This window comes from Pseudophryne corroboree, chromosome 4 (assembly GCF_028390025.1).
Source record: "Pseudophryne corroboree isolate aPseCor3 chromosome 4, aPseCor3.hap2, whole genome shotgun sequence".
Taxonomy (NCBI): Eukaryota; Metazoa; Chordata; class Amphibia; order Anura; family Myobatrachidae; genus Pseudophryne; species Pseudophryne corroboree.
Window position 1 is genome coordinate 104668606 of NC_086447.1, and position 26107 is coordinate 104694712.

Here is a 26107-nt window from a genome sequence, read left to right on the forward strand (position 1 = left end):
GCAGAGGTCAAAGTGGTAAGTCCCATGGGATGTGACAATGATGACATGATTTGCAGTGAATTGCTCCATTAAACCTATTATGTGGCCATCACACAGAATCAAATCCCCCCGCTTTAAACTCTTATTCCAATAGATAGACTTACCATACTACGGGGAGGGGGGGAGGGGGGGTATGCAATTAGGGTCGTTTTTTCACCTAGGCAAAAAACTGCACTTTTCGCTATTTTTTTAGGATGAATGGGGATTTGGCGTGAGTGGAAAACATGTGGATTGACGAATCCATGGTTTTCGCCCCTGCGTCGGTAAAAACACAGGGTTTTTGCCGATTTTGAACCATTTTTCGCCAATGCCTTTTCGATAAAAAAAAGTCGAAAATGCCTTAAGAAATGGGCGAAAACGGTCCGCAATTGAATATGCAGGGGAGTGAATTCAATAGCTCTGAAATTACCGGGGCTAATTGAATACCCCCTTATCCCTTTAAAATGGGACACTCCTGAATTACACAGGTTCGGTGGCTGGCTGACTACAAGCCTGCATTTCACCTGATTTTAAGCAGCTAGAGAACCTGTGTCATTCATGAGTTTCCCAGTTTAAAGGGATAGTATGGCAAGCCTACCCAAGATGCTGCCATATTAACCGTAACGCACTATCTGTACCTGCCATAATAATGGGCAAATCAGAGATAAAATAGGTATGTGACATTGCAAAAGGTAATTTGCTCCACGAATGTACATTCTTGCAACTTCTTAAAACACTTTTACTCTACTTCTGCTCATTAAACTCCCAATAATTCAGCTCAGGATTAGTGTATTCCCAATGTGGTCCGCATTTCTGGATTCATTTTGCCGGAGATTGTTCGCATAAGATTATAGGATTGTCTTTAGCAAAATGGCCGACGCACTGTATATGTGCTCTGCTGCAGTGGAGACACTTCCAGTGTTTGCTGTTTCTGCTGTATGGCTAGAAATACACGGTCTCTATACAGGAAATGGCGTCACAATATAGGGACAGTTATCCCGGTTGCCTAGAAACGGTAGAACGCTTAGATACGTTGGAATAAGGCTCCGTTGTGAGCTCAGAGACCCTTCCTGGCCGCACACACAGCCAACATGTTCATATACCTGAGTAAGAAAGTGAGTAGAGCTGCTGCATCCCTGTCTGGGTGTGATATGCGCCAGTACTGTGCTAGACGTGATGCATGTGCTGTATTTATGTATTACTGTCACATTAGTGCAGGGATGGGGAACCTTCGGCCCTCCAGCTGTTGATGAACTACACATCCCATCATGCCCTGCAACAGTTTTAGCATGGCCAAATAGCAAATCTGTAGCAAGGCATGCTGGTATGTGTAGTTCAACAGCAGCTGGAGGGCCAAAGGTTCCCCACTCCTGCATTAGTGGGTCTAAGCCCCCACCTGACCTCTCATATTCTGCAACTACAAGTCCCAGCATGCTTTATTTGACAGCAGTTGGGTGCATTTTAGGTGGACTGTAATTATTATCATGTTAGCAGATTATAAGATAAAAATGACAAAACATGCGGATCCTGAGTCACTGCAGTGCGGCAATTTGCACGTGTTCACGTATAGTTGCACCGCCCACTGTTTTTCCATCTGCAGCCACAACCCTCATCGTTAGTATTGGCATTACAGCTAGGGATGGACATCGGAAGCCCAGAATCGAATGGTTACTGGGCTACCGACATCAAATCCAGCGATGCGATGGCACTAGCCATCACATCACAACTATCCGATGGTAATATCATCACGAGCTGAGCTACAGACACCACTTCTGGGTCTCCGCAGCTGAAAAATAACAGCCAGCCACTGGATGGGCATCGGAAAGCTGCATTCGATGGCTGACAACCATCGGATTCCCGCAATTCGATCAAAATAGTATTTCCGTTGGATTGAAAACATTGATAGTTGCTAACCATCGGATTCTGATGTCCATCCCAAAGTACAGCTACCCTTTGAAAAAGATCCATCGGGGTGTCACTTTGTCATACGCATGCCCAAAAGTAGGACGCAGCTCTGGCTGCATGCCCTCGGTACCCCTATGACATTGCCACGAGATGGTTCTCGCAGTGTTGTCATACATTTTACACCCAAAAACACACGGACACAGATTATCAGTGGGTCAGTCCGGGTTCTGGAATGGCTGCTGGCAGTAGCACACACATTAGTTACATAGCCTTGCCGTTCATTAAGGAAAGGTCATGGCGCTAGTAGATAGACGCAATCGCTAACTGCACAGTGCATGGCGGTGGGCTCTGTTACATGCCTAGGATGAGTTGAAGTTTATGCTGTTGGCCGTACTAGTTCATTTATGGTGTTTAGATTCACCCCAGTCTGTTCCTTGTTCTATGTAAAGGTGTTTTATGGAAATATTATAACAAATGAAAACATTTTTTGTTGTTGTTGAAGTTTAGTAATATTTGCATCTTTGTGTAATAAAACAAAATTCTCACACACACACACACACACACACACACACACACACACACACACACACACACACACACACACACTGTCCTATTTATCACAAACATCACAGTGCTTGCTCTTATAGGACATCTTTAATTTTTAGTACTCTTTCTCCAGTAGGACTTGTACACGCGGAGACCCGTCCCACATGATAAACGTGTGGCGCATTTGACATTATTTTAAATGGACATTATGTGCTGTAAATGGCTAAATGTATGTTTAATGTGTTTTAACATGTTATAGTCAGTGTGCTATGCGCAGTTGGAGAATCATGGAAAAGTATGAACGATGCACTTGAGGAATGTATAAGGTATTTTGGTTTTAACATGCATTGACATTTGGAAACCGCTCATGGGACATTGGGGTAGATGTATTAAGCCTGGATAAGGGATAGAGCAGTGATAAGTGGAAGGTGATAACGCACCAGCCAGTCAGCTCCAGACTGTCATTTTTCAAATCCGTAATGATTGGCTGGTGCGTTATCACTAGGTTTACCACCTCATCCCTTTAATTCTGGACACATATTAATTACACAGGTTCTGTGGCTGGCTGACTTCAAGACTCCATTTGACCTGGTTTTAATCAGCCACAGAACCTGTGTAATTAATATGTGTCCAGAATGAAAGGGATGAGATGGCAACCCTAGTTATCACCTTGTGCTTCTCACTGCTTTATCACTTCTTTATTCCTTCTCCAGGTTAATACATCTGCCACATTGTCACTAGGGAGGCCAATCCCGGGATCGGCGGGATCCCAGGATTTGGGCCCAAAAATGCCGGGATTTGAATTCCGGGATTGGAGCATCCAATCCCGGGATTTACGGGATTACACTGCACATGTGCGGGAGGGTGGGTGTGTAAGTAATACTACTTACAATTAGGCGGGCGGCAGCCATAGAGAAACGCTGAATGTGGCGCTGGCCGCCAGCCAATCAGAGCTGGCGGGCCGGCAGCCAACCAACCAGGGAAGCTGCCGCAGCAGCGGCAGCTAATCAGGAGCGACTGCTGCGGCCACTTCCCTGATTGGCTGCCGGTCCGCCAGCGTTGGTTGGCTGGCGGCCGGCGCTTCATTTGAAATGCCGCCGCATTCAGTGTGTCCATGGCTGCCTCCCACCTAATAGTAAGTGGTATTACTTACACGCTCCCTCCCTCTGTGCAGTGCTAACAGCCTCCCTCCCGCCCAGCTACCTACACCCTCCCGCCCAGCTACCTACACCCTCCCGCCCAGCTACCTACACCCTCCCGCACCGCTACCTACACCCTCCCTTCCGCGCCACTACCTACACCCTCCCGCACCGCTACCTACCCTCCAGCGCTGCTCCCTACACCCTTCTTCACTGATCCCTGCTGGGATCCCGGGAATCCCGGGATTGAGCGTTTTTCAATCCCGAATCCCGGGATTGAAAAAACAGCCCGGGATTGGCCTCCCTAATTGTCACATAGGAAGTCATATGCTAATGATCCTCCTAGTGTGATGACGAAGCCTTGTTTACATGGTATTGTGTGTATGAACAGGATAAAAACAGGGCATGTGAGCACTGAAGGTGTGTACCTTCTGTACATAAAGAAGATTGTACTGCTGTGAACATCTGTATTCTGTACCCCCCTTGCAAAGGGGAATAGTGCTGCTTAAGACTATTTAAGCAATAAACATCTTGCCTTTAAGATGACTACATCTGAATTCCTGCGACCTAAAGGAGTGCGACAAATGCAATCCTGTTCTCCGGCTGTTCTGGGTTGAGTTCAGTTTCCCCAAGCTCCGCCCTCTGCCAGCTACCATGCAGGGCCTGTTCCATGTGAGGGTCCAGTGGGAATCACCGACATCAATTAGGAGGCGTGTCAGCAGCGTGTCTATGCATACACAGCAGCAAGGGGTTACAGGGCACAACTACTAGGGCCACAACTAATGGGGGCACAGCTGCAGGGGGCACGGCTGCAGGGGGCACAACTACTGGGGCCACAACTAATGGGGGCACAGCTGCAGGGGGGCATAACAGCTGCAGGGGGCACAACACAGCTACTGTGGGCACAGCTCTACAGGGTGCCCAACGCTACAGGGGGCAAAACTACAGGGAGCAAAACTGACCACGTCCCTTTCCTATGAAGCCACGCCCCCAATTTTTTACGCACGCCTTCGGCGCGCACTAACCCTACTTTGCCGTCTCGGGGTGGGGGGTGCCAAAGGAAACTTTTGCCCTGGGCGCCACAAGGTCTAGAACCGGCCCTGGGCGTAATTATCAGTTCCAAACTGCGTTAAAAATGGATTTTGACAAACATTGGGGGTAATTACAAGTTGATCGCAGCAGGATTTTTTTTAGCAGTTGGGCAAAACCATGTGCACTGCAGGGGAGGCAGATATAACATGTGCAGAGAGAGTTAGATTTGGGTGTGGTGTGTTCAATCTGCAATCTAAATTGCAGTGTAAAAATAAAGCAGACAGTATTTACCCTGCATAGAAATAAAATAACCCACCCAAATCTAACTCTCTCTGCAAATGTTATATCTGCCCCCCTGCAGTGCACATGGTTTTGCCCAACTGCTAAAAAATTTCCTGCTGCGATCAACTTGGAATTACTCCCATGTGCACTGCAGGGGAGGCAGATATAACATGTGCAGAGAGAGTTAGATTTGGGTGTGGTGTGTTCAATCTGCAGTCTAATTTGCAGTGTAAAAATAAAGCAGCCAGAAGTTACCCTGCTCAGAAATAAAATAACCCACCCAAATCTAACTCTATCTGCACATGTTATATCTGCCTCCCCGGCAGTGCACATGGGGGGTAATTCCAAGTTGATCGCAGTAGGAATTTTTTTAGCAGTTGGGCAAAACCATGTGCACTGCAGGGGGGGCAGATATAACATGTGCAGAGAGAGTTAGATTTGGGTGGGGTGAGTTCAATCTGCAATCTAAATTGCAGTGTAAAAATAAAGCAGCCAGTATTTACCCTGCACAGAAATAAAATAACCCACCCAAATGTAACTCTCTCTGCACATGTTATATCTGCCCCACCTGCAGTGCACATGGTTTTGCCCAACTGCTAAAAAAAAATCCTGCTGCGATCAACTTGGAATTACCCCCATTGACTGGTGCTTAGAGGCCAAACAAGGACAGTAGTTCCAGAAGTCTTGTGTAATTGGGATAACTTTACAAACCTTTACAGTGGTGGAATATTTATTTCTGGGGTGTAGTTTTTGTACTTTCTTGTTTGGTACATGATAGTTACAAATATTAAAATACATGTCTGCATGCTCTAGTGGAACATTCCCAAATATACTAGAAATCTTGGTCTATTGCAGTCGTGGCCAACCTGTGGCTCTTGAGCCGCATGTGGCTCTTTCTTTATTCAAATGTGGCTCTCGACACTCAAAGTCACCTGACCACAACAGATCCTGGAAACTGGTGCACTTCAACCAGACACACAGCAGCACTACAGTGACTGAAAACTGAGGGAGCCAGATACTGGGCTGTAGTGACATATGTGGGTGGGCTGGAATGACACAAGGGGGAGCTGGCTGGAGTGACACAGAAGGATCCTGGTAGGAGAGACATAATGGGAGAGCTGACTGGAGTGATACAGGAGGGTGCTGGCTGGAGTGATACAGGAGGGTGCTGGCTGGAGTGATACAGGAGGGTGCTGGCTGGAGTGACACAGGCGGGTGCTGACTGGAGTGATACAGGAGGGTGCTGGCTGGAATGATACAGGAGGGTGCTGGCTGGAGTGATACAGGAGGGTGCTGGCTGGAGTGACACAGGAGGGTGCTGACTGGAGTGATACAGGAGGGTGCTGGCTGGAATGATACAGGAGGGTGCTGGCTGGAGTGACACAAGAGGGTGCTGGCTGGAATGATACAGGAGGGTGCTGGCTGGAGTGACACAGGCGGGTGCTGGCTGGAGTGATACAGGAGGGTGCTGGCTGGAGTGACACAGGAGGGTGCTGACTGGAGTGACACAGGAGGGTGCTGGCTGGAGTGACACAGGAGGGTGCTGGCTGGAGTGACACAGGAGGGTGCTGGCTGGAGTGACACAGGAGGGTGCTGGCTGGAGTGACACAGGAGGGTGCTGGCTGGAGTGACACAGGAGGGTGCTGGCTGGAGTTATACAGGAGGGTGCTGGCTGGAGTGATACAGGAGGGTGCTGGCTGGAGTGACACAGGAGGGTGCTGACTGGAGTTATACAGGAGGGTGCTGGCTGGAGTGATACAGGAGGGTGCTGGCTGGAGTGACACAGGAGGGTGCTGACTGGAGTTATACAGGAGGGTGCTGGCTGGAGTGACACAGGAGGGTGCTGGCTGGAGTGATACAGGAGGGTGCTGGCTGGAGTGATACAGGAGGGTGCTGGCTGGAGTGACACAGGCGGGTGCTGGCTGGAGTGATACAGGAGGGTGCTGGCTGGAGTGACACAGGCGGGTGCTGGCTGGAGTGATACAGGAGGGTGCTGGCTGGAGTGATACAGGAGGGTGCTGGCTGGAGTGACACAGGAGGGTGCTGACTGGAGTGATACAGGAGGGTGCTGGCTGGAATGATACAGGAGGGTGCTGGCTGGAGTGATACAGGAGGGTGCTGGCTGGAGTGACACAGGAGGGTGCTGACTGGAGTGACACAGGCGGGTGCTGGCTGGAGTGACACAGGAGGGTGCTGACTGGAGTTATACAGGAGGGTGCTGGCTGGAGTGACACAGGAGGGTGCTGGCTGGAGTGATACAGGAGGGTGCTGGCTGGAGTGATACAGGAGGGTGCTGGCTGGAGTGATACAGGAGGGTGCTGGCTGGAGTGATACAGGAGGGTGCTGGCTGGAATGATACAGGAGGGTGCTGGCTGGAGTGATACAGGAGGGTGCTGGCTGGAGTGACACAGGAGGGTGCTGACTGGAGTTATACAGGAGGGTGCTGGCTGGAGTGACACAGGAGGGTGCTGGCTGGAGTGATACAGGAGGGTGCTGGCTGGAGTGATACAGGAGGGTGCTGGCTGGAGTGATACAGGAGGGTGCTGGCTGGAATGATACAGGAGGGTGCTGGCTGGAGTGATACAGGAGGGTGCTGACTGGAGTTATACAGGAGGGTGCTGGCTGGAGTGACACAGGAGGGTGCTGGCTGGAGTGATACAGGAGGGTGCTGACTGGAGTGATACAGGAGGGTGCTGGCTGGAGTGATACAGGAGGGTGCTGGCTGGAGTGATACAGGAGGGTGCTGACTGGAGTGATACAGGAGGGTGCTGGCTGGAGTGATACAGGAGGGTGCTGACTGGAGTGATACAGGCGGGTGTTGGCTGGAGTGACACAGGAGGGTGCTGGCTGGAATGATACAGGAGGGTGCTGGCTGGAGTGACACAGGAGGGTGCTGACTGGAGTTATACAGGAGGGTGCTGACTGGAGTTATACAGGAGGGTGCTGGCTGGAGTGACAGGAGGGTGCTGGCTGGAGTGATACAGGAGGGTGCTGGCTGGAGTGATACAGGAGGGTGCTGGCTGGAGTGACACAGGAGGGTGCTGGCTGGAGTGACACAGGAGGGTGCTGGCTGGAGTGACACAGGAGGGTGCTGGCTGGAGTGACACAGGAGGGTGCTGGCTGGAGTGACACAGGAGGGTGCTGGCTGGAGTGACACAGGAGGGTGCTGGCTGGAGTGACACAGGAGGGTGCTGGCTGGAGTGATACAGGAGGGTGCTGGCTGGAGTGATACAGGAGGGTGCTGGCTGGAATGATACAGGAGGGTGCTGACTGGAGTTATACAGGAGGGTGCTGGCTGGAGTGACACAGGAGGGTGCTGGCTGGAGTGACACAGGAGGGTGCTGACTGGAGTTATACAGGAGGGTGCTGGCTGGAGTGACACAGGAGGGTGCTGGCTGGAGTGATACAGGAGGGTGCTGACTGGAGTGATACAGGAGGGTGCTGACTGGAGTGATACAGGAGGGTGCTGGCTGGAGTGACACAGGAGGGTGCTGGCTGGAGTGATACAGGAGGGTGCTGACTGGAGTGATACAGGAGGGTGCTGACTGGAGTTATACAGGAGGGTGCTGGCTGGAGTGATACAGGAGGGTGCTGACTGGAGTTATACAGGAGGGTGCTGACTGGAGTGATACAGGCGGGTGTTGGCTGGAGTGACACAGGAGGGTGCTGGCTGGAGTGATACAGGAGGGTGCTGACTGGAGTTATACAGGAGGGTGCTGGCTGGAATGATACAGGAGGGTGCTGACTGGAGTGATACAGGAGGGTGCTGACTGGAGTGATACAGGCGGGTGTTGGCTGGAGTGACACAGAAGGGTGCTGGCTGGAATGATACAGGAGGGTGCTGGCTGGAGTGACACAGGAGGGTGCTGACTGGAGTTATACAGGAGGGTGCTGGCTGGAGTGACACAGGAGGGTGCTGACTGGAGTTATACAGGAGGGTGCTGGCTGGAATGATACAGGAGGGTGCTGGCTGGAGTGACACAGGAGGGTGCTGACTGGAGTTATACAGGAGGGTGCTGGCTGGAGTGACACAGGAGGGTGCTGACTGGAGTTATACAGGAGGGTGCTGGCTGGAGTGACACAGGAGGGTGCTGGCTGGAGTGATACAGGAGGGTGCTGACTGGAGTGATACAGGAGGGTGCTGACTGGAGTGATACAGGAGGGTGCTGGCTGGAGTGACACAGGAGGGTGCTGGCTGGAGTGATACAGGAGGGTGCTGGCTGGAGTTATACAGGAGGGTGCTGACTGGAGTGATACAGGAGGGTGCTGACTGGAGTTATACAGGAGGGTGCTGGCTGGAGTGATACAGGAGGGTGCTGACTGGAGTTATACAGGAGGGTGCTGGCTGGAGTGACACAGGCGGGTGCTGGCTGGAGTGACACAGGAGGGTGCTTGCTGGAGTGATACAGGAGGGTGCTGACTGGAATGATACAGGAGGGTGCTGACTGGAGTGATACAGGAGGGTGCTGACTGGAGTGATACAGGCGGGTGTTGGCTGGAGTGACACAGAAGGGTGCTGGCTGGAATGATACAGGAGGGTGCTGGCTGGAGTGACACAGGAGGGTGCTGACTGGAGTTATACAGGAGGGTGCTGGCTGGAGTGATACAGGAGGGTGCTGGCTGGAGTGATACAGGAGGGTGCTGGCTGGAATGATACAGGAGGGTGCTGGCTGGAGTGACACAGGAGGGTGCTGGCTGGAGTGATACAGGAGGGTGCTGGCTGGAGTGACACAGGCGGGTGCTGGCTGGAGTGATACAGGAGGGTGCTGACTGGAGTTATACAGGAGGGTGCTGGCTGGAGTGATACAGGAGGGTGCTGGCTGGAGTGATACAGGAGGGTGCTGGCTGGAGTGACACAGGAGGGTGCTGGCTGGAGTGACACAGGAGGGTGCTGGCTGGAGTGACACAGGAGGGTGCTGACTGGAGTTATACAGGAGGGTGCTGGCTGGAGTGACACAGGAGGGTGCTGGCTGGAGTGACACAGGAGGGTGCTGGCTGGAGTGACACAGGAGGGTGCTGGCTGGAGTGACACAGGAGGGTGCTGGCTGGAGTGACACAGGAGGGTGCTGGCTGGAGTTATACAGGAGGGTGCTGGCTGGAGTTATACAGGAGGGTGCTGGCTGGAGTGATACAGGAGGGTGCTGACTGGAGTTATACAGGAGGGTGCTGGCTGGAGTGACACAGGCGGGTGCTGGCTGGAGTGACACAGGAGGGTGCTTGCTGGAGTGATACAGGAGGGTGCTGACTGGAATGATACAGGAGGGTGCTGACTGGAGTGATACAGGAGGGTGCTGACTGGAGTGATACAGGCGGGTGTTGGCTGGAGTGACACAGAAGGGTGCTGGCTGGAGTGATACAGGAGGGTGCTGGCTGGAGTGACACAGGAGGGTGCTGGCTGGAGTGACACAGGAGGGTGCTGACTGGAGTTATACAGGAGGGTGCTGGCTGGAGTGATACAGGAGGGTGCTGGCTGGAGTGACACAGGAGGGTGCTGGCTGGAGTGACACAGGAGGGTGCTGGCTGGAGTGACACAGGAGGGTGCTGGCTGGAGTGACACAGGAGGGTGCTGACTGGAGTTATACAGGAGGGTGCTGACTGGAGTGATACAGGAGGGTGCTGGCTGGAGTGATACAGGAGGGTGCTGGCTGGAGTGACACAGGAGGGTGCTGGCTGGAGTGACACAGGAGGGCGCTGGAAGGAGAGACACAATGGGGGAGCTAGCTGGAGTGATACAGGAGGGCGCTGCAAGGAGAGACACAATGGGGGAGCTAGCTGGAGTGATACAGGAGGGTGCTGGAAGGAGAGACACAATGGGGGAGCTAGCTGGAGTGATACAGGAGGGTGCTGGCTGGAGTAACACAGGAGGGTGCTGGCAGTAGAGACACAATGGGGAGCTGACTGGAGTGACACAGGAGGGCGCTGGTTGAAGAGACACATTGACACATGGGGGAGCTGGCTGGAGTGACACATGGAGGAGCTGAAGTGTATTATGTGAATATGGCTTTTTCAATATATTTTATGTGGATATCTTTGTTTTTTTAATGCGGAAGTGTCTTTTTCAATGTATTTTATGTTGATTCTGGCTTTAAAATGTATTTTCTCTGACGTCCTAGTGGATGCTGGGGACTCCGAAAGGACCATGGGGAATAGCGGCTCCGCAGGAGACTGGGCACAAAAGTAAAAGCTTTAGGACTACCTGGTGTGCACTGGCTCCTCCCCCTATGACCCTCCTCCAAGCCTCAGTTAGATTTTTGTGCCCGAACGAGAAGGGTGCTCACTAGGTGGCTCTCCTGAGCTGCTTAGTAAAAAGTTTAAGTATAGGTTTTTTATTTTCAGTGAATCCTGCTGGCAACAGGTTCACTGCACCGAGGGACTAAGGGGAGAAGAAGCGAACTCACCTGCGTGCAGAGTGGATTGGGCTTCTTAGGCTACTGGACATTAGCTCCAGAGGGACGATCACAGGCCCAGCCATGGATGGGTCCCAGAGCCGCGCCGCCGGCCCCCTTACAGAGCCAGAAGACTGAAGAGGTCCGGAAAATCGGCGGCAGAAGACGTCCTGTCTTCAATAAGGTAGCGCACAGCACCGCAGCTGTGCGCCATTGCTCTCAGCACACTTCACACTCCGGTCACTGAGGGTGCAGGGCGCTGGGGGGGGGCGCCCTGAGACGCAATAAAAACACCTTATATGGCAAAAAATACATCACATATAGCTCCGGGGCTATATGGATGCATTTAACCCCTGCCTATTTTTCCTTAAAAAAGCGGGAGAAAGGCCGCCGAGAAGGGGGCGGAGCCTATCTCCTCAGCACACTGGCGCCATTTTTCCTCACAGCTCCGTTGGAGGGAAGCTCCCTGACTCTCCCCTGCAGTCCTGCACTACAGAAACAGGGTAAAACAAGAGAGGGGGGGCACTAATTTGGCAGATAAATCTATACAGCAGCTATATAAGGGAAAAACACTTATATAAGGTTATCCCTGTATATATATAGCGCTCTGGTGTGTGCTGGCAAACTCTCCCTCTGTCTCCCCAAAGGGCTAGTGGGGTCCTGTCCTCTATCAGAGCATTCCCTGTGTGTGTGCTGTGTGTCGGTACGTTGTGTCGACATGTATGAGGAGGAAAATGGTATGGAGGCGGAGCAATTGCCTGTAATAGTGATGTCACCCCCTAGGGAGTCGACACCTGACTGGATGGACTTATGGAAGGAATTACGTGATAGTGTCAGCACTTTGCAAAAGACTGTTGACGACATGAGACAGCCGGCAAATCAGTTATTACCTGTACAGGCGTCTCAAACACAGTCAGGGGCTCTAAAGCGCCCGTTACCTCAGATGGTCGACACAGACCCAGACACGGACACTGACTCCAGTGTCGACGGTGAGGAAACAAACGTATTTTCCAGTAGGGCCACACGTTACATGATCACGGCAATGAAGGAGGTTTTGAACATTTCTGATACTACAAGTACCACAAAAAAGGGTATTATGTGGGGTGTGAAAAAACTACCCGTAGTTTTTCCTGAATCAGATGAATTAAATGAGGTGTGTGATGAAGCGTGGGTTTCCCCCGATAAAAAACTGCTAATTTCTAAAAAATTATTGGCATTATACCCTTTCCCGCCAGAGGTTAGGGCGCGTTGGGAAACACCCCCTAGGGTAGATAAGGCGCTCACACGCTTATCAAAACAAGTGGCGTTACCGTCTCCTGATACGGCCGCCCTCAAGGAACCAGCTGATAGGAAGCTGGAAAATATCCTAAAAAGTATATACACACATACTGGTATTATACTGCGACCAGCAATCGCCTCAGCCTGGATGTGCAGTGCTGGGGTGGCTTGGTCGGATTCCCTGACTGAAAATATTGATACCCTGGACAGGGACAGTATATTATTGACTATAGAGCATTTAAAGGATGCATTGCTATATATGCGAGATGCACAGAGGGATATTTGCACTCTGGCATCAAGAGTAAGTGCGCTGTCCATTTCTGCCAGAAGAGGGTTATGGACGCGACAATGGTCAGGTGATGCGGATTCCAAACGGCATATGGAAGTATTGCCGTATAAAGGGGAGGAGTTATTTGGGGTCGGTCTATCGGACCTGGTGGCCACGGCAACGGCTGGGAAATCCACCTTTTTACCCCAGGTCACCTCTCAGCAGATAAAGACACCGTCTTTTCAGGCTCAGTCCTATCGTCCCCATAAGGGCAAGCGGGCAAAAGGCCACTCATATCTGCCCCGTGGCAGAGGAAGGGGAAAAAGACTGCAGCAGGCAGCCTCTTCCCAGAAACAGAAGCCCTCCCCCGCTTCTGCCAAGTCCTCAGCATGACGCTGGGGCCTTACAAGCGGACTCAGGCACGGTGGGGGCCCGTCTCAAGATTTTCAGCGCGCAGTGGGCTCACTCGCAAGTGGACCCCTGGATCCTGCAGGTAGTATCTCAGGGGTACAAATTGGAATTCGAGACGTCTCCCCCTCGCCGGTTCCTGAAGTCTGCTTTACCAACGTCTCCCTCCGACAGGGAGGCGGTATTGGAAGCCATTCACAAGCTGTATTCCCAGCAGGTGATAATCAAGGTACCCCTCCTACAACAGGGAAAGGGGTATTATTTCACGCTGTTTGTGGTACCGAAGCCGGACGGCTCGGTGAGACCTATTTTAAATCTGAAATCCTTGAACACTTACATACAAAGGTTCAAATTCAAGATGGAGTCACTCAGAGCAGTGATAGCGAACCTGGAAGAAGGGGACTATATGGTGTCTCTGGACATCAAGGATGCTTACCTCCATGTCCCAATTTGCCCTTCTCACCAAGGGTACCTCAGGTTTGTGGTACAGAACTGTCACTATCAGTTTCAGACGCTGCCGTTTGCATTGTCCACGGCACCCCGGGTCTTTACCGAGGTAATGGCCGAAATGATGATTCTTCTTCGAAGAAAAGGCGTCTTAATTATCCCTTACTTGGACGATCTCCTGATAAGGGCAAGGTCCAGAGAACAGTTAGAGGTCGGAGTAGCACTATCTCAAGTAGTACTACGACAGCACGGGTGGATTCTAAATATTCCAAAATCGCAGCTGATTCCGACGACACGTCTGCTGTTCCTAGGGATGATTCTGGACACAGTCCAGAAAAAGGTGTTTCTCCCGGAGGAGAAAGCCAGAGAGTTATCCGACCTAGTCAGGAACCTCCTAAAACCAGGCTAAAAAAGTGTCAGTGCATCAATGCATCAAAGCGATTCCATTCGGCAGATTCCACGCAAGAACTTTTCAGTGGGATCTGCTGGACAAATGGTCCGGATCGCATCTTCAAATGCATCAGCGGATAACCCTGTCTCCAAGGACAAGGGTGTCTCTCCTGTGGTGGTTACAGAGTGCTCATCTTCTAGAGGGCCGCAGATTCGGCATTCAGGACTGGGTCCTGGTGACCACGGATGCCAGCCTGAGAGGCTGGGGAGCAGTCACACAGGGAAAAAATTTCCAGGGCTTGTGGTCAAGCATGGAAACGTCACTTCACATAAATATCCTGGAACTAAGGGCCATTTACAATGCCCTAAGTCAGGCAAGGCCTCTGCTTCAGGGTCAGCCGGTGTTGATCCAGTCGGACAACATCACGGCAGTCGCCCACGTAAACAGACAGGGCGGCACAAGAAGCAGGAGGGCAATGACGGAAGTTGCAAGGATTCTTCGCTGGGCGGAAAATCATGTGATAGCACTGTCAGCAGTGTTCATTCCGGGAGTGGACAACTGGGAAGCAGACTTCCTCAGCAGACACGACCTCCACCCGGGGGAGTGGGGACTTCACCCAGAAGTCTTCCACATGATTGTGAACCGTTGGGAAAAACCAAAGGTGGACATGATGGCGTCCCGCCTCAACAAAAAACTGGACAGATATTGCGCCAGGTCAAGGGACCCTCAGGCAATAGCTGTGGACGCTCTGGTAACACCGTGGGTGTACCAGTCAGTGTATGTGTTCCCTCCTCTGCCTCTCATACCCAAGGTACTGAGAATCATAAGAAGGAGAGGAGTAGGGACTATACTCGTGGCTCCGGATTGGCCAAGAAGGACTTGGTACCCGGAACTTCAAGAGATGCTCACGGAAGACCCGTGGCCTCTACCTCTAAGAAAGGACCTGCTCCAGCAGGGACCCTGTCTGTTCCAAGACTTACCGCGGCTGCGTTTGACGGCATGGCGGTTGAACGCCGGATCCTGAAGGAAAAAGGCATTCCGGATGAAGTCATCCCTACCCTGATCAAAGCCAGGAAGGATGTAACTGTGCAACATTATCACCGTATTTGGCGTAAATATGTTGCGTGGTGTGAGGCCAGGAAGGCCCCTACAGAGGAATTTCAACTGGGTCGTTTCCTGCATTTCCTGCAAACAGGACTGTCTATGGGCCTAAAATTAGGGTCCATTAAGGTTCAAATTTCGGCCCTGTCGATATTCTTCCAAAAAGAACTAGCTTCAGTTCCTGAAGTTCAGACGTTTGTCAAGGGGGTACTGCATATACAGCCTCCTTTTGTGCCTCCAGTGGCACCTTGGGATCTCAATGTAGTTTGGGGTTCCTAAAATCACATTGGTTTGAACCACTCACCACTGTGGACTTAAAATATCTCACATGGAAAGTGGTAATGCTGTTAGCCCTGGCTTCAGCCAGGCGTGTCTCAGAATTGGCGGCTTTATCCTATAAAAGCCCTTACCTAATTTTTCATACGGACAGGGCAGAATTGAGGACTCGTCATCAATTTCTCCCTAAGGTGGTTTCATCGTTTCACTTAAACCAGCCTATTGTGGTACCCGCGGCTACTAGGGACTTGGAGGATTCCAAGTTGCTGGACGTAGTCGGGGCCCTGAAAATATATGTTTCCAGGACGGCTGGAGTCAGAAAATCTGACTCGCTGTTTATCCTGTATGCACCCAACAAGCTGGGTGCTCCTGCTTCTAAGCAGACTATTGCTCGTTGGATTTGTAGTACAATTCAGCTTGCACATTCTGTGGCAGGCCTGCCACAGCCAAAATCTGTAAAAGCCCATTCCACACGGAAAGTGGGCTCATCTTGGGCGGCTGCCCGAGGGGTCTCGGCTTTACAACTTTGCCGAGCAGCTACTTGGTCAGGGGCAAACACGTTTGCTAAATTCTACAAATTTGATACCCTGGCTGAGGAGGACCTGGAGTTCTCTCATTCGGTGCTGCAGAGTCATCCGCACTCTCCCGCCCGTTTGGGAGCTTTGGTATAATCCCCATGGTCCTTTCGGAGTCCCCAGCATCCACTAGGACGTCAGAGAAAATAAGAATTTACTTACCGATAATTCTATTTCTCATAGTCCGTAGTGGATGCTGGGCGCCCATCCCAAGTGCGGATTGTCTGCAATACTTGTACATAGTTATTGTTACAAAAATCGGGTTATTATTTTTTGTGAGCCATCTTTTCAGAGGCTCCTCTGTTATCATGCTGTTAACTGGGTTCAGATCACAAGTTGTACGGTGTGATTGGTGTGGCTGGTATGAGTCTTACCCGGGATTCAAAATCCTTCCTTATTGTGTACGCTCGTCCGGGCACAGTATCCTAACTGAGGCTTGGAGGAGGGTCATAGGGGGAGGAGCCAGTGCACACCAGGTAGTCCTAAAGCTTTTACTTTTGTGCCCAGTCTCCTGCGGAGCCGCTATTCCCCATGGTCCTTTCGGAGTCCCCAGCATCCACTACGGACTATGAGAAATAGAATTATCGGTAAGTAAATTCGTATTTTATGTGGATCTGGCATTTTCATTGTATTTTATACCAGGGGTGTGGCCTAGCAGGCACAAGGTCACACCCCATTTGTGCACACGTTCCTTCGGCTTGATGTCGGCTCTTTGACGTACCTAACAAGATTTTTTGGCTCTTTGTCTCTGACTGGTTGGCCACCCCTGGTCTATTGCTTACTAGCCAGACCCTAGATATCTGCAGTCCAGTACTTTGAATTATGTAGATAGAGCCTTGGGTCTCAACCTGTGGTCTGTGTATCCAAAGGGTACTTCAGATTCTTAATATATCGCAACATGGCATGACGTTTATAACTAAACTAGTTACCAAACCCATCAAAATGATGAAACAACATAACAGTATTGTCAGCGTTGGTGGCTGCGCGTAGCCGAATGTAGCAGCAATTGAATTGCTCCATCGGGCGCCATCTATTGGCAGCTGGCTATCAAAACGCTTGAATTCCCACAAAAAATATGAGGAGCAGCGTTAGCCTTTTATTATATAGGATAATAAAACGAATGGAAAACCACATTTATGATGTTGACATTGGGGAAATGTTGACATGCAACAAGTAAAATGTTGACATTAGGGAGAGTCTTCTGGCGGGAAGGTTAGGCTGCAGGAGGAGATTAGAATTAGGCTGTGGGGTGTTGGGGTTAGGCACTAGAAGTAGGGGTAGGGATAGGGGAGAAGTACCCACTCGAATGCCAGAGGATCCGGGATCTGACCTGGTAGTGACAGTCACATGACCGCCAGCAGGAGCAGGTAAAGTCACTGCTGGTTCACCAGGGGCAATATGTCAACATTCTAACATGTCGACATTTCATCACTGTCTTCACGATGATATGGTCAACGTTAACATTTTGACCATGTCGATATTTGCATGTCCGCTTGATGACTGTCGACATACCCAACTTTTCTTTGTAAACATTTAATTTAAATGCATAAGGAGCAACTTGTTATAAATGTAGATGTGTGTACACTGCCCCCCGCAGGAGTGAGTGCGGTGCAGGAGAACACGACTGTACTGATCCCTGCGCTCGCCCCAAGTGTGGTGCTGTCTGAGATGAGATCCTCACCTCCCCCCATTGGGGCCATGGCTCTAATTGGGGGGTACCGTGAATAGGCATTATGTGGAAAAAAGAATCCTAGATTAAACAAGTAATCATTAGCAGATACGTCATGAGCATTTACTGGGTATACATGTTTAACAATAACAAATAAAACGGTATATAATGAGAAATCCTGATCTAGTACTGTGCTGACCAAGTGATGGCTAACCAGGTAGCACATGTCCCCCTTTATTCCCTACCACACGTACACATTCACACTAGGGTTAATTTTTGTTGGGATCCAATTAACCTACCAGTATATTTTTGGATTGTGGGAAGTAACTCACGCAAGTACGGGGAGAATATACAACTCCACACAGGTAGAGCCATGGTGGGAATTGAAACCATGACCTCAGTGCTCTGATGCAGTAATGCTAACCATTACACCATCCGTGCATTCCAAATAGTGTAAGCATTCATTTTTGGAATTCTACCTCTGTTGGGAACTAGTGATATTCAAGTATGGAATATTTTACTGTTTTTCAGGACTGTTTAAGATGCATTTTTATTATTGTTCTAGGTCACAAATGTAGGAAACAAGTAAAAAATGTTATGATCTGAAGCTGTGGGACAACATGGTGACATTGTGTTATTAGTGCATGAGTCACGATTCCCTATGTGTACCTTCTGTGTTGAGTTTACACGTTTCCCTAAGTGTTTGGGTGGGGTTTCTGCCACACTCCATAGACCTACTGGTAGGGTAGTTGGCTGCTGCCTAAACTGGATCCCAATGTGTGTGTGGCAGGATATGCGCAGACATGAATGACGTTTTGTGTTTGGTTTTATTTACTCCGCAATCAGAAATATCCACCATTTTTTTACTTTACTTAATTTAATTTTCGTATTTGAGTTTCTCCACTTAGGGTATGATTCAGATATGAGCGCAATACCGATTTTGTACGCAGTGGAGTGATTGAAGGACCATGTGGGGGAGGTAATAAGACAGTGCTGACCCAGACGCAAGCGTGTCACGAGCGTTTCAGGGGCATGTCAGCTTACTTCTGTAATCCCGTACACTGTTGTAATGGCTCCGGCATCTCTGTACAATTCCCGACGGCTGCAACATTTGCATATTTCCGCACAGCCGCTGCATACAGATTCACAGCTGCAACAGCATTAGTGTACATTTCTGAATCAGGCCCCTAATTTGGTGTCAGTATACTCTGTTGTGTAAGCTTCCCTGTAACTGAATATACATTTAACTTAAAGGGGGCGATTCAGTTGTTTTAACACGTCCGATCACCTGTCACGGGGCGATATTCAATGGATTGTGCTGGTGGGTGGGAGTAAGTGGTGCCCAATAACTTTCACGCATGTTGTGCCGAAATAGATTGGGTTTAGATGCGTAAAGTGGCTAAATCCATCTAAACTGTTGGGCGTGATGAGGAAAATGTATCCGTTATATGAATAAGACTCGCAAGCAGACTGTGTTGATTAACGCGATATGCCTATATCCGGAATCAGTACGAAGTGCCGACGCAGGGGATCCCGTCGCTCAGAAGACCGACACCGGGATCCCGAAGTTTGAAAAGTTGAAAAGGATGAGTAGGGGCTGTTTTCCCTTCCCGCAGCCTAACCCTAACCTCCTTGCTGTGGTGCCTAAACCCCCCCCCCTTTCCCACAGCCTAAACCTATCCTCCCCCTCAGCCTAGCCCTAAGCCGGGATCCCAACAGCTGGTAAGTTAACCACATCCCCTATAAACTTTTTGTGACTGCAGATGTATCTGCATATGGAGTGCTATGCTACAGTGTATTCTTGGAAAAGCGTCTGCTTGTGAGTCCCATTCGCATAGCAATGAGAATAAGATGCTTTTTTTTGGGGGGGGGGGAATACACAAAAAAGGCTTCTGGAATTAGTAAACAACCTCACGACTAGAATGGCTGCTTAACGTGACTGCACAATGCTGACAGGGGACAATCTGTATGTAAGGATTTTATGCACGCTGCACGTAGCCTGTACATGGTGCCGGATCGAGCATATTTGCATCACTCCTAATTTAACTGCTGCCTCAATCAGAGATAGCAACACTCTATTACTGCTACTCCTCCTCCCTTTTATTTATTCATTATTATGTAACATGAACGGGACATTGGGGTATAGTGCACGACTTTCATGTTGCACTGTATATTGTTGCGATTCCTTTTAGGGTTTTTTTTATTTTTTCAGAACTGCAGTCATTTTAACAAATCTATTCCACCAGATTGACTGGAGTAACTTCCTGACCCTCTGTACCAGGCCATCCAGCAGATGCTCTGAGATGTTACAGTCATAGGCGTGCGCAGCACATTTTATTAGGGGGTCAGTGACACTGACAGTCGCAGACTAGTACTGCTGCTGCTGGAAAAACGAGTGACGTGTCAATGCTGCTGCCGGACGTCTGCCAGTATTGAATTTGTCTTCCTAAGAGGAACGCTGGTTGCATGCTGCTCCTCATCAGTGGCTGGCATTGGCATAGCATAGAAGGAGAGAGTTGGGCATGTGGCGGGTGTGACGGGTGGGCGTGCGAGCATGTTTTTGTACATGGAGGTGGAGCCGGGAGTTTGAAAGCTGGTGGCAGTGGCACCCTTGATTAACCCAGGCGTCCGGTCAGTAATGCAGTCCTGACAGGGTGTAGCACAGAAGGGACAGTAATCAGCCTGCTCGGCGATCATTGCATCAGGCATGTGAGATTGGGGTGCCAGACATTAGGGGGTGCCTGTGCGCACCAGGCACCCCCCCTGCGCACACCTATGGTTACAGTACAGATGAATGTATGCCTGTTCTGCTGAGCAAAACTGTTTTCTTTAGGTCCTTATAGCCACCTGCCGTAAGGAATCATGTATGTTTTGTGTGATCAGGATATACCTCTTATAGGGCCTGAGGCTGAGTTGCACAAAGTGGCGGTATTCCCGCAAATGGTCGATGTTTTTCAACTGCGCCTGCTAAAAAGTTGCACAGCGCATGTGTCCCACTGTAGCGATTGAGGAGCACAGTCTGAGAAATATGCTGGGTGTTCCTGGTGGAGTGTGACTAAGCGGTGGCCATTCAGACGCACGGAGATGTTCAGCCTCATGGGCCTGTTAGAGTGCCGCGGGTGTGTTGCATAACTGGTATCAAACTCAGATGCTTAATCACTCACATTGGAGTCCGTACTCTGACACAGGGGTAAATTTACTAAGGTCCCGATTTTGACCGAGATGCCGTTTTTTCATCAAAGTGTCATCTCGGTAAGTTACTAAGCAATAATCACGGCAGTGATGAGGGCATTCGTAATTTTTGGGAAGTAGTTGTAAAAAAATACGAATGAATACACCATCGGTCAAAACGCGGCTGTTTAAGTATGAATCTCGGTCATTTACTAAGAAGTGCAAAGCAAAAAAAAACCAAACACTGCCGTGAAAAATTACAACTCGTAAAAAAGTGCTTAAAAAAAACAGACCTGCTTTTTTTATCCGTGATTGGATAGGCATGCACGGATCCATGAGATCCGTGCATGTATATCAGTGGGAAGGGGTGGGAAAGTGATTATTTTCTCTTAAAAAATTGCGTGGGGTCCCCCCTCCTAAGCATAACCAGCCTCGGGCTCTTTGAGCCGATCCTGGTTGCAGAAATATGGGAAAAAAATTGACAGGGGCTCCCCCATATTTAAGCAACCAGCATCGGGCTCTGCGCCTGGTCCTGGTTCCAAAAATACGGGGGACAAAAAGAGTAGGGGTCCCCCGTATTTTTAAAACCAGCACCGGGCTCCACTAGCTGGACAGATAATGCCACAGCCGGGGGTCACTTTTATATAGTGCCCTGCGGCCGTGGCATAAAAAATCCAACTAGTCACCCCTGGCCGGGGTACCCTGGGGGAGTGGGGACCCCTTCAATCAAGGGGTCCCCCCCCCCCAGCCACCCAAGGGCCAGGGGTGAAGCCCGAGGCTGTCCCCCCCCCATCCAATGGGCTGCGGATGGGGGGGCTGATAGCCTTTTGTGATAGTGAAAAGATATTGTTTTTAGTAGCAGTACTACAAGGCCCAGCAAGCCTCCCCGCATGCTGGTACTTGGAGAACCACAAGTACCAGCATGCGGCAGAAAAACGGGCCCGCTGGTACCTGTAGTACTACTACTAAAAAAATACCCAAAAAAAGACAAGACACACACACCGTGAAAGTAAAGATTTATTACATACATGCACACAAACATACATACATACTTACCTTATGTTCACACGCAGGTCGGTCCTCTTCTCCAGTAGAATCCAAGGGGTACCTGTTGAATAAATTCTACTCACCAGATCCCGGGTCCCAGGGTCCTCGGGGCAACCATTTGTAATCCAGGTACTTGAATAAAATAACAAAACGGATACCCGAGCCACGAACTGAAAGGGGCCCCATGTTTTCACATGGGACTCCTTTCCCCGAATGCCAGAAACCCACTCTGACTTCTGTCTAAGTGGGTTTCTTCAGCCAATCAGGGAGCGCCACGTTGTAGCACTCTCCTGATCGGCTGTGTGCTCCTGTCCTGACTGACAGGCGGCACACGGCAGTGTTACAATGAAGCGCCTATGCGCTCCATTGTAACCAATGGTGGGAACTTTCTGCTCAGCGGTGACGTCACTTTAGGTCAACCGCAGGGCAGAAAGTTCCCACCATTGGTTACAATGGAGCGCATAGGCGCTACATTGTAACACTGCCGTGTGCCGCCTGTCAGTCAGGACAGGAGCACACAGCCGATCAGGAGAGTGCTACAACGTGGCGCTCCCTGATTGGCTGAAGAAACCCACTTAGACAGAAGTCAGAGTGGGTTTCTGGCATTCGGGGAAAGGAGTCCCATGTGAAAACATGGGGCCCCTTTCAGTTCGTGGCTCGGGTATCCGTTTTGTTATTTTATTCAAGTACCTGGATTACAAATGGTTGCCCCGAGGACCCTGGGACCCGGGATCTGGTGAGTAGAATTTATTCAACAGGTACCCCTTGGATTCTACTGGAGAAGAGGACCGACCTGCGTGTGAACATAAGGTAAGTATGTATGTATGTTTGTGTGCATGTATGTAATAAATCTTTACTTTCACGGTGTGTGTGTCTTGTCTTTTTTTGGGTATTTTTTTAGTAGTAGTACTACAGGTACCAGCGGGCCCGTTTTTCCGCCGCATGCTGGTACTTGTGGTTCTCCAAGTACCAGCATGCGGGGGAGGCTTGCTGGGCCTTGTAGTACTGCTACTAAAAACAATATCTTTTCACTATCACAAAAGGCTATCAGCCCCCCCATCCGCAGCCCATTGGATGGGGGGGGGGGTCAGCCTCGGGCTTCACCCCTGGCCCTTGGGTGGCTGGGGGGGGACCCCTTGATTGAAGGGGTCCCCACTCCCCCAGGGTACCCCGGCCAGGGGTGACTAGTTGGATTTTTGATGCCACGGCCGCAGGGCACTATATAAAAGTGACCCCCGGCTGTGGCATTATCTGTCCAGCTAGTGGAGCCCGGTGCTGGTTTTAAAAATACGGGGGACCCCTACTCTTTTTGTCCCCCGTATTTTTGGAACCAGGACCAGGCGCAGAGCCCGATGCTGGTTGCTTAAATATGGGGGAACCCATGTCATTTTTCCCCCCATATTTCTGCAACCAGGATCGGCTCAAAGAGCCCGAGGCTGGTTATGCTTAGGAGGGGGGACCCCACGCAATTTTTTTTTAAGTTTTACAGTGTTTATTTAAAAAAAAAAAAAAAAATGAACCCCAGCACGGATCACACAGATCCGGCCGAGATTCATTGTGATAAAGTCGGCAGTGTTTTGCTAATCACTGCCGTAAAAAACGGGAAAAAAACACGAATGACATCGACATCGGAACAAATGAAAAATCCGAATACGACAGCTTAGTAAATTAGGCGTAATAAATTCAAAAAGTTGCAGTTTTACACTTTCGATGTCATTCGTGATTGAACTTTGACCTTTTTCCGAAAATTACGAATGTTCGTAAATTTACCCCACAGAGTCTGACCCTAGCATGGAGCAAGCTTCTATGGTGTGCCTGATGGTTGCATTTAGTGGTGCACAATGGGTTGGCTGTGGCCTGCAGCTGCTCAGAGTGGGCATCCCAGCCTTGCACAGTCAGATGCACACGTGTACACCATGGAAGGGCTTTTACTATCGGTAGCATACAGTCACAGAGGCGACTACAGCAAAGATGCTAAAGCAGGCGCAGCAGCGTGTGACTCTATATCAGCACTATAATGTCACATGGCAGAGGATGAATGCTTGACCATAGAACACGCTTTTGCACCACGCTTGGATATAGATCCCACAAAGGATTGAAGCAGTTTGTGTTCTGTAAGGTGCACACTGTGGGCCGGATTCAAATGTTACGATCCCATCTAAAGTGACGGGAGATAAAGGGGCGATATTCAAATGTCCCCCATTTTTGCCCCTATCGCGCCCAGTACTGCCGGATTTAGGAGCGCCAAGCACCTAAACCCAACTAAACTAATGGGCGCGATCGCGAAAAGACCCGTATGGGCGCCAAAAGGGGCTCTTTACACACATTTCAGCTCGCTAGCTCCGGGAGTAGCGAGCTGAAATTATCTTGTCGCAATCGTCGGCAGTAACGTTAGAATACCGCCGGCAGCGCGATTGGTAGGGGGAGAGCACATTTGAATCCGGAGACATATGTCATATATTCTACATAGTTCTATTTTGTACTTCTTCTTTAACACTGTTGATAATGTGCAATCTGTACTATGTGGGTGTGGTATAACAGACAGTGTCTAGTTAGACAGTCAGTAGATAGACTCCACATGTTAGACAGTCAAAAGGTCGATATGGGCAAAAGGTCGACATGAAAAAAGTACACAGTACAAAAGGTTGACAGGGTCAAAAGGTCGACATGAAAATTGTCAACATAAAAAAGGATGACACCGTTATTTTTGGGTGTATTTGTGTGGATAGTTTTGTCGTCTCTGGGATTCCACTTGTAGAATGGCATCCCCTTGCGGGGCTCGCTTCGCTCACCACACTTTGGACTCGGTGGGTTTATAACCAACTCTATGCCGACATGGAAAGAGAAGGTATGAAAAAGTCCAAATACATGTAAGATTGAAAATACAACAACACATGTCTCCCTGTTTTTATGTCGACATTTTGACCCTGTCGACATTTTGTACTGTCTGCCTCTTTTCATGTCGACCTTTTTGACCCTGTCTATTTAATGTCTGTCTAACACATGGAGTCTATCTGTCTGTCTCATCCGGATACCGTACTATTTTGTAACCAGATTGATGCCTTCAGAAGTGGAAGAGATTATGGGGGTCATTCCGACCCGTTCGCACGCAGCGTTTTTTTGCTGCGGTGCAAACGAGTGCGGAATGCACATGCGCGGTGGCCGCTGTGCGTGATTTTGCCCGGCGACAGAGGTTGCCGGGTTACGTCGCGGCTGCTGACGGAAGCGGTCGCAGAGGCAACCGCTAAGAAGATTGACAGGTAGGAGGCGTGGCAGGGCGGATCCGGACCGTTGGAGACCATTTTCTGGGGAGTGGTGAGTAAAACGCAGGCGTGTCCAGCATACCGGAGGGCGGATGTCTGACGTCAAAGCCGGGCCCATCATCGCTGGATCCATCACTCAGGGTAAGTATGTCAAGGGCTGGTCTATTTCTGCTTGAATTTTTTTTTATCTTAGCAGGACTGCACAAGCGATCACAGCCCTGCTAACCTAAAATACACTCCCCCATAGGCGTGGACTATTGATCGCAGCAGCAGCAAAAAGTTGCTGGCTGCGATCAACTCGGAATGACCACCTATATGTAACGATAAACATGATTGCCAACAGCGACCGGCTGATAATAAAGAGTAATAAGGGCCTAAATTATGATTTGCGGGATTATATGTCGATATCATGAAAAGCATGTAATATTGGAATGATACTGCCAATGCAACAAGAAAAACACTGTGGCTCAGTAACAGCTGGTGGCGGAACGCGCTGGAACAGAGGTGCATTTATAGTACCCAGCCATTCCCTACACCTCACAGATTTACTGTATGTGCTTTTCTTATATAGTACAGCTTGCACAGTAGTCGCCTGTATGTTAGACTCGGTCTCGCTAATGTGACTCTATGTAAATGATTTCCTATTTAATCTGTGTGTCTTTTCAGATTGCCATTCCCAACAATATCCGATTAAAATGTATATCGTGGAACAAAGACCAAGGTTACATAGCATGTGGCGGCGAATCGGGATTGCTGAAAGTCTTAAAATTGGAAATGCAAACAGGTAAATAGAGGCTGCACTTTCGTGCCTTCCCTAACGAGTGTTTGGGTTTATTTTTGGACTGGGTTGTATTTGCTCAGTGTCATTTCTCAGAGAGCAGGTACCTGTCTGCCTAGGAATATTT

The 26107-nt window shown here is 49.9% G+C and overlaps 1 protein-coding gene across 2 annotated transcripts in view; it reads left to right on the forward strand.

Moving 5' to 3' along the window:
* The first annotated feature begins 996 nt into the window (after positions 1–996).
* Positions 997–26107, forward strand: part of WDR35 (WD repeat domain 35) — a 270202-nt gene continuing 245091 nt past the window's right edge. For both annotated transcript variants that reach the window (XM_063915331.1, XM_063915332.1), the window contains exons 1-2: positions 997–1133; positions 25869–25986. In XM_063915331.1, coding sequence (XP_063771401.1) covers positions 1110–1133; positions 25869–25986 — 142 coding nt within the window. In that variant the 5' untranslated portion in view covers positions 997–1109. The remainder of the gene's footprint in view (positions 1134–25868; positions 25987–26107) is intronic.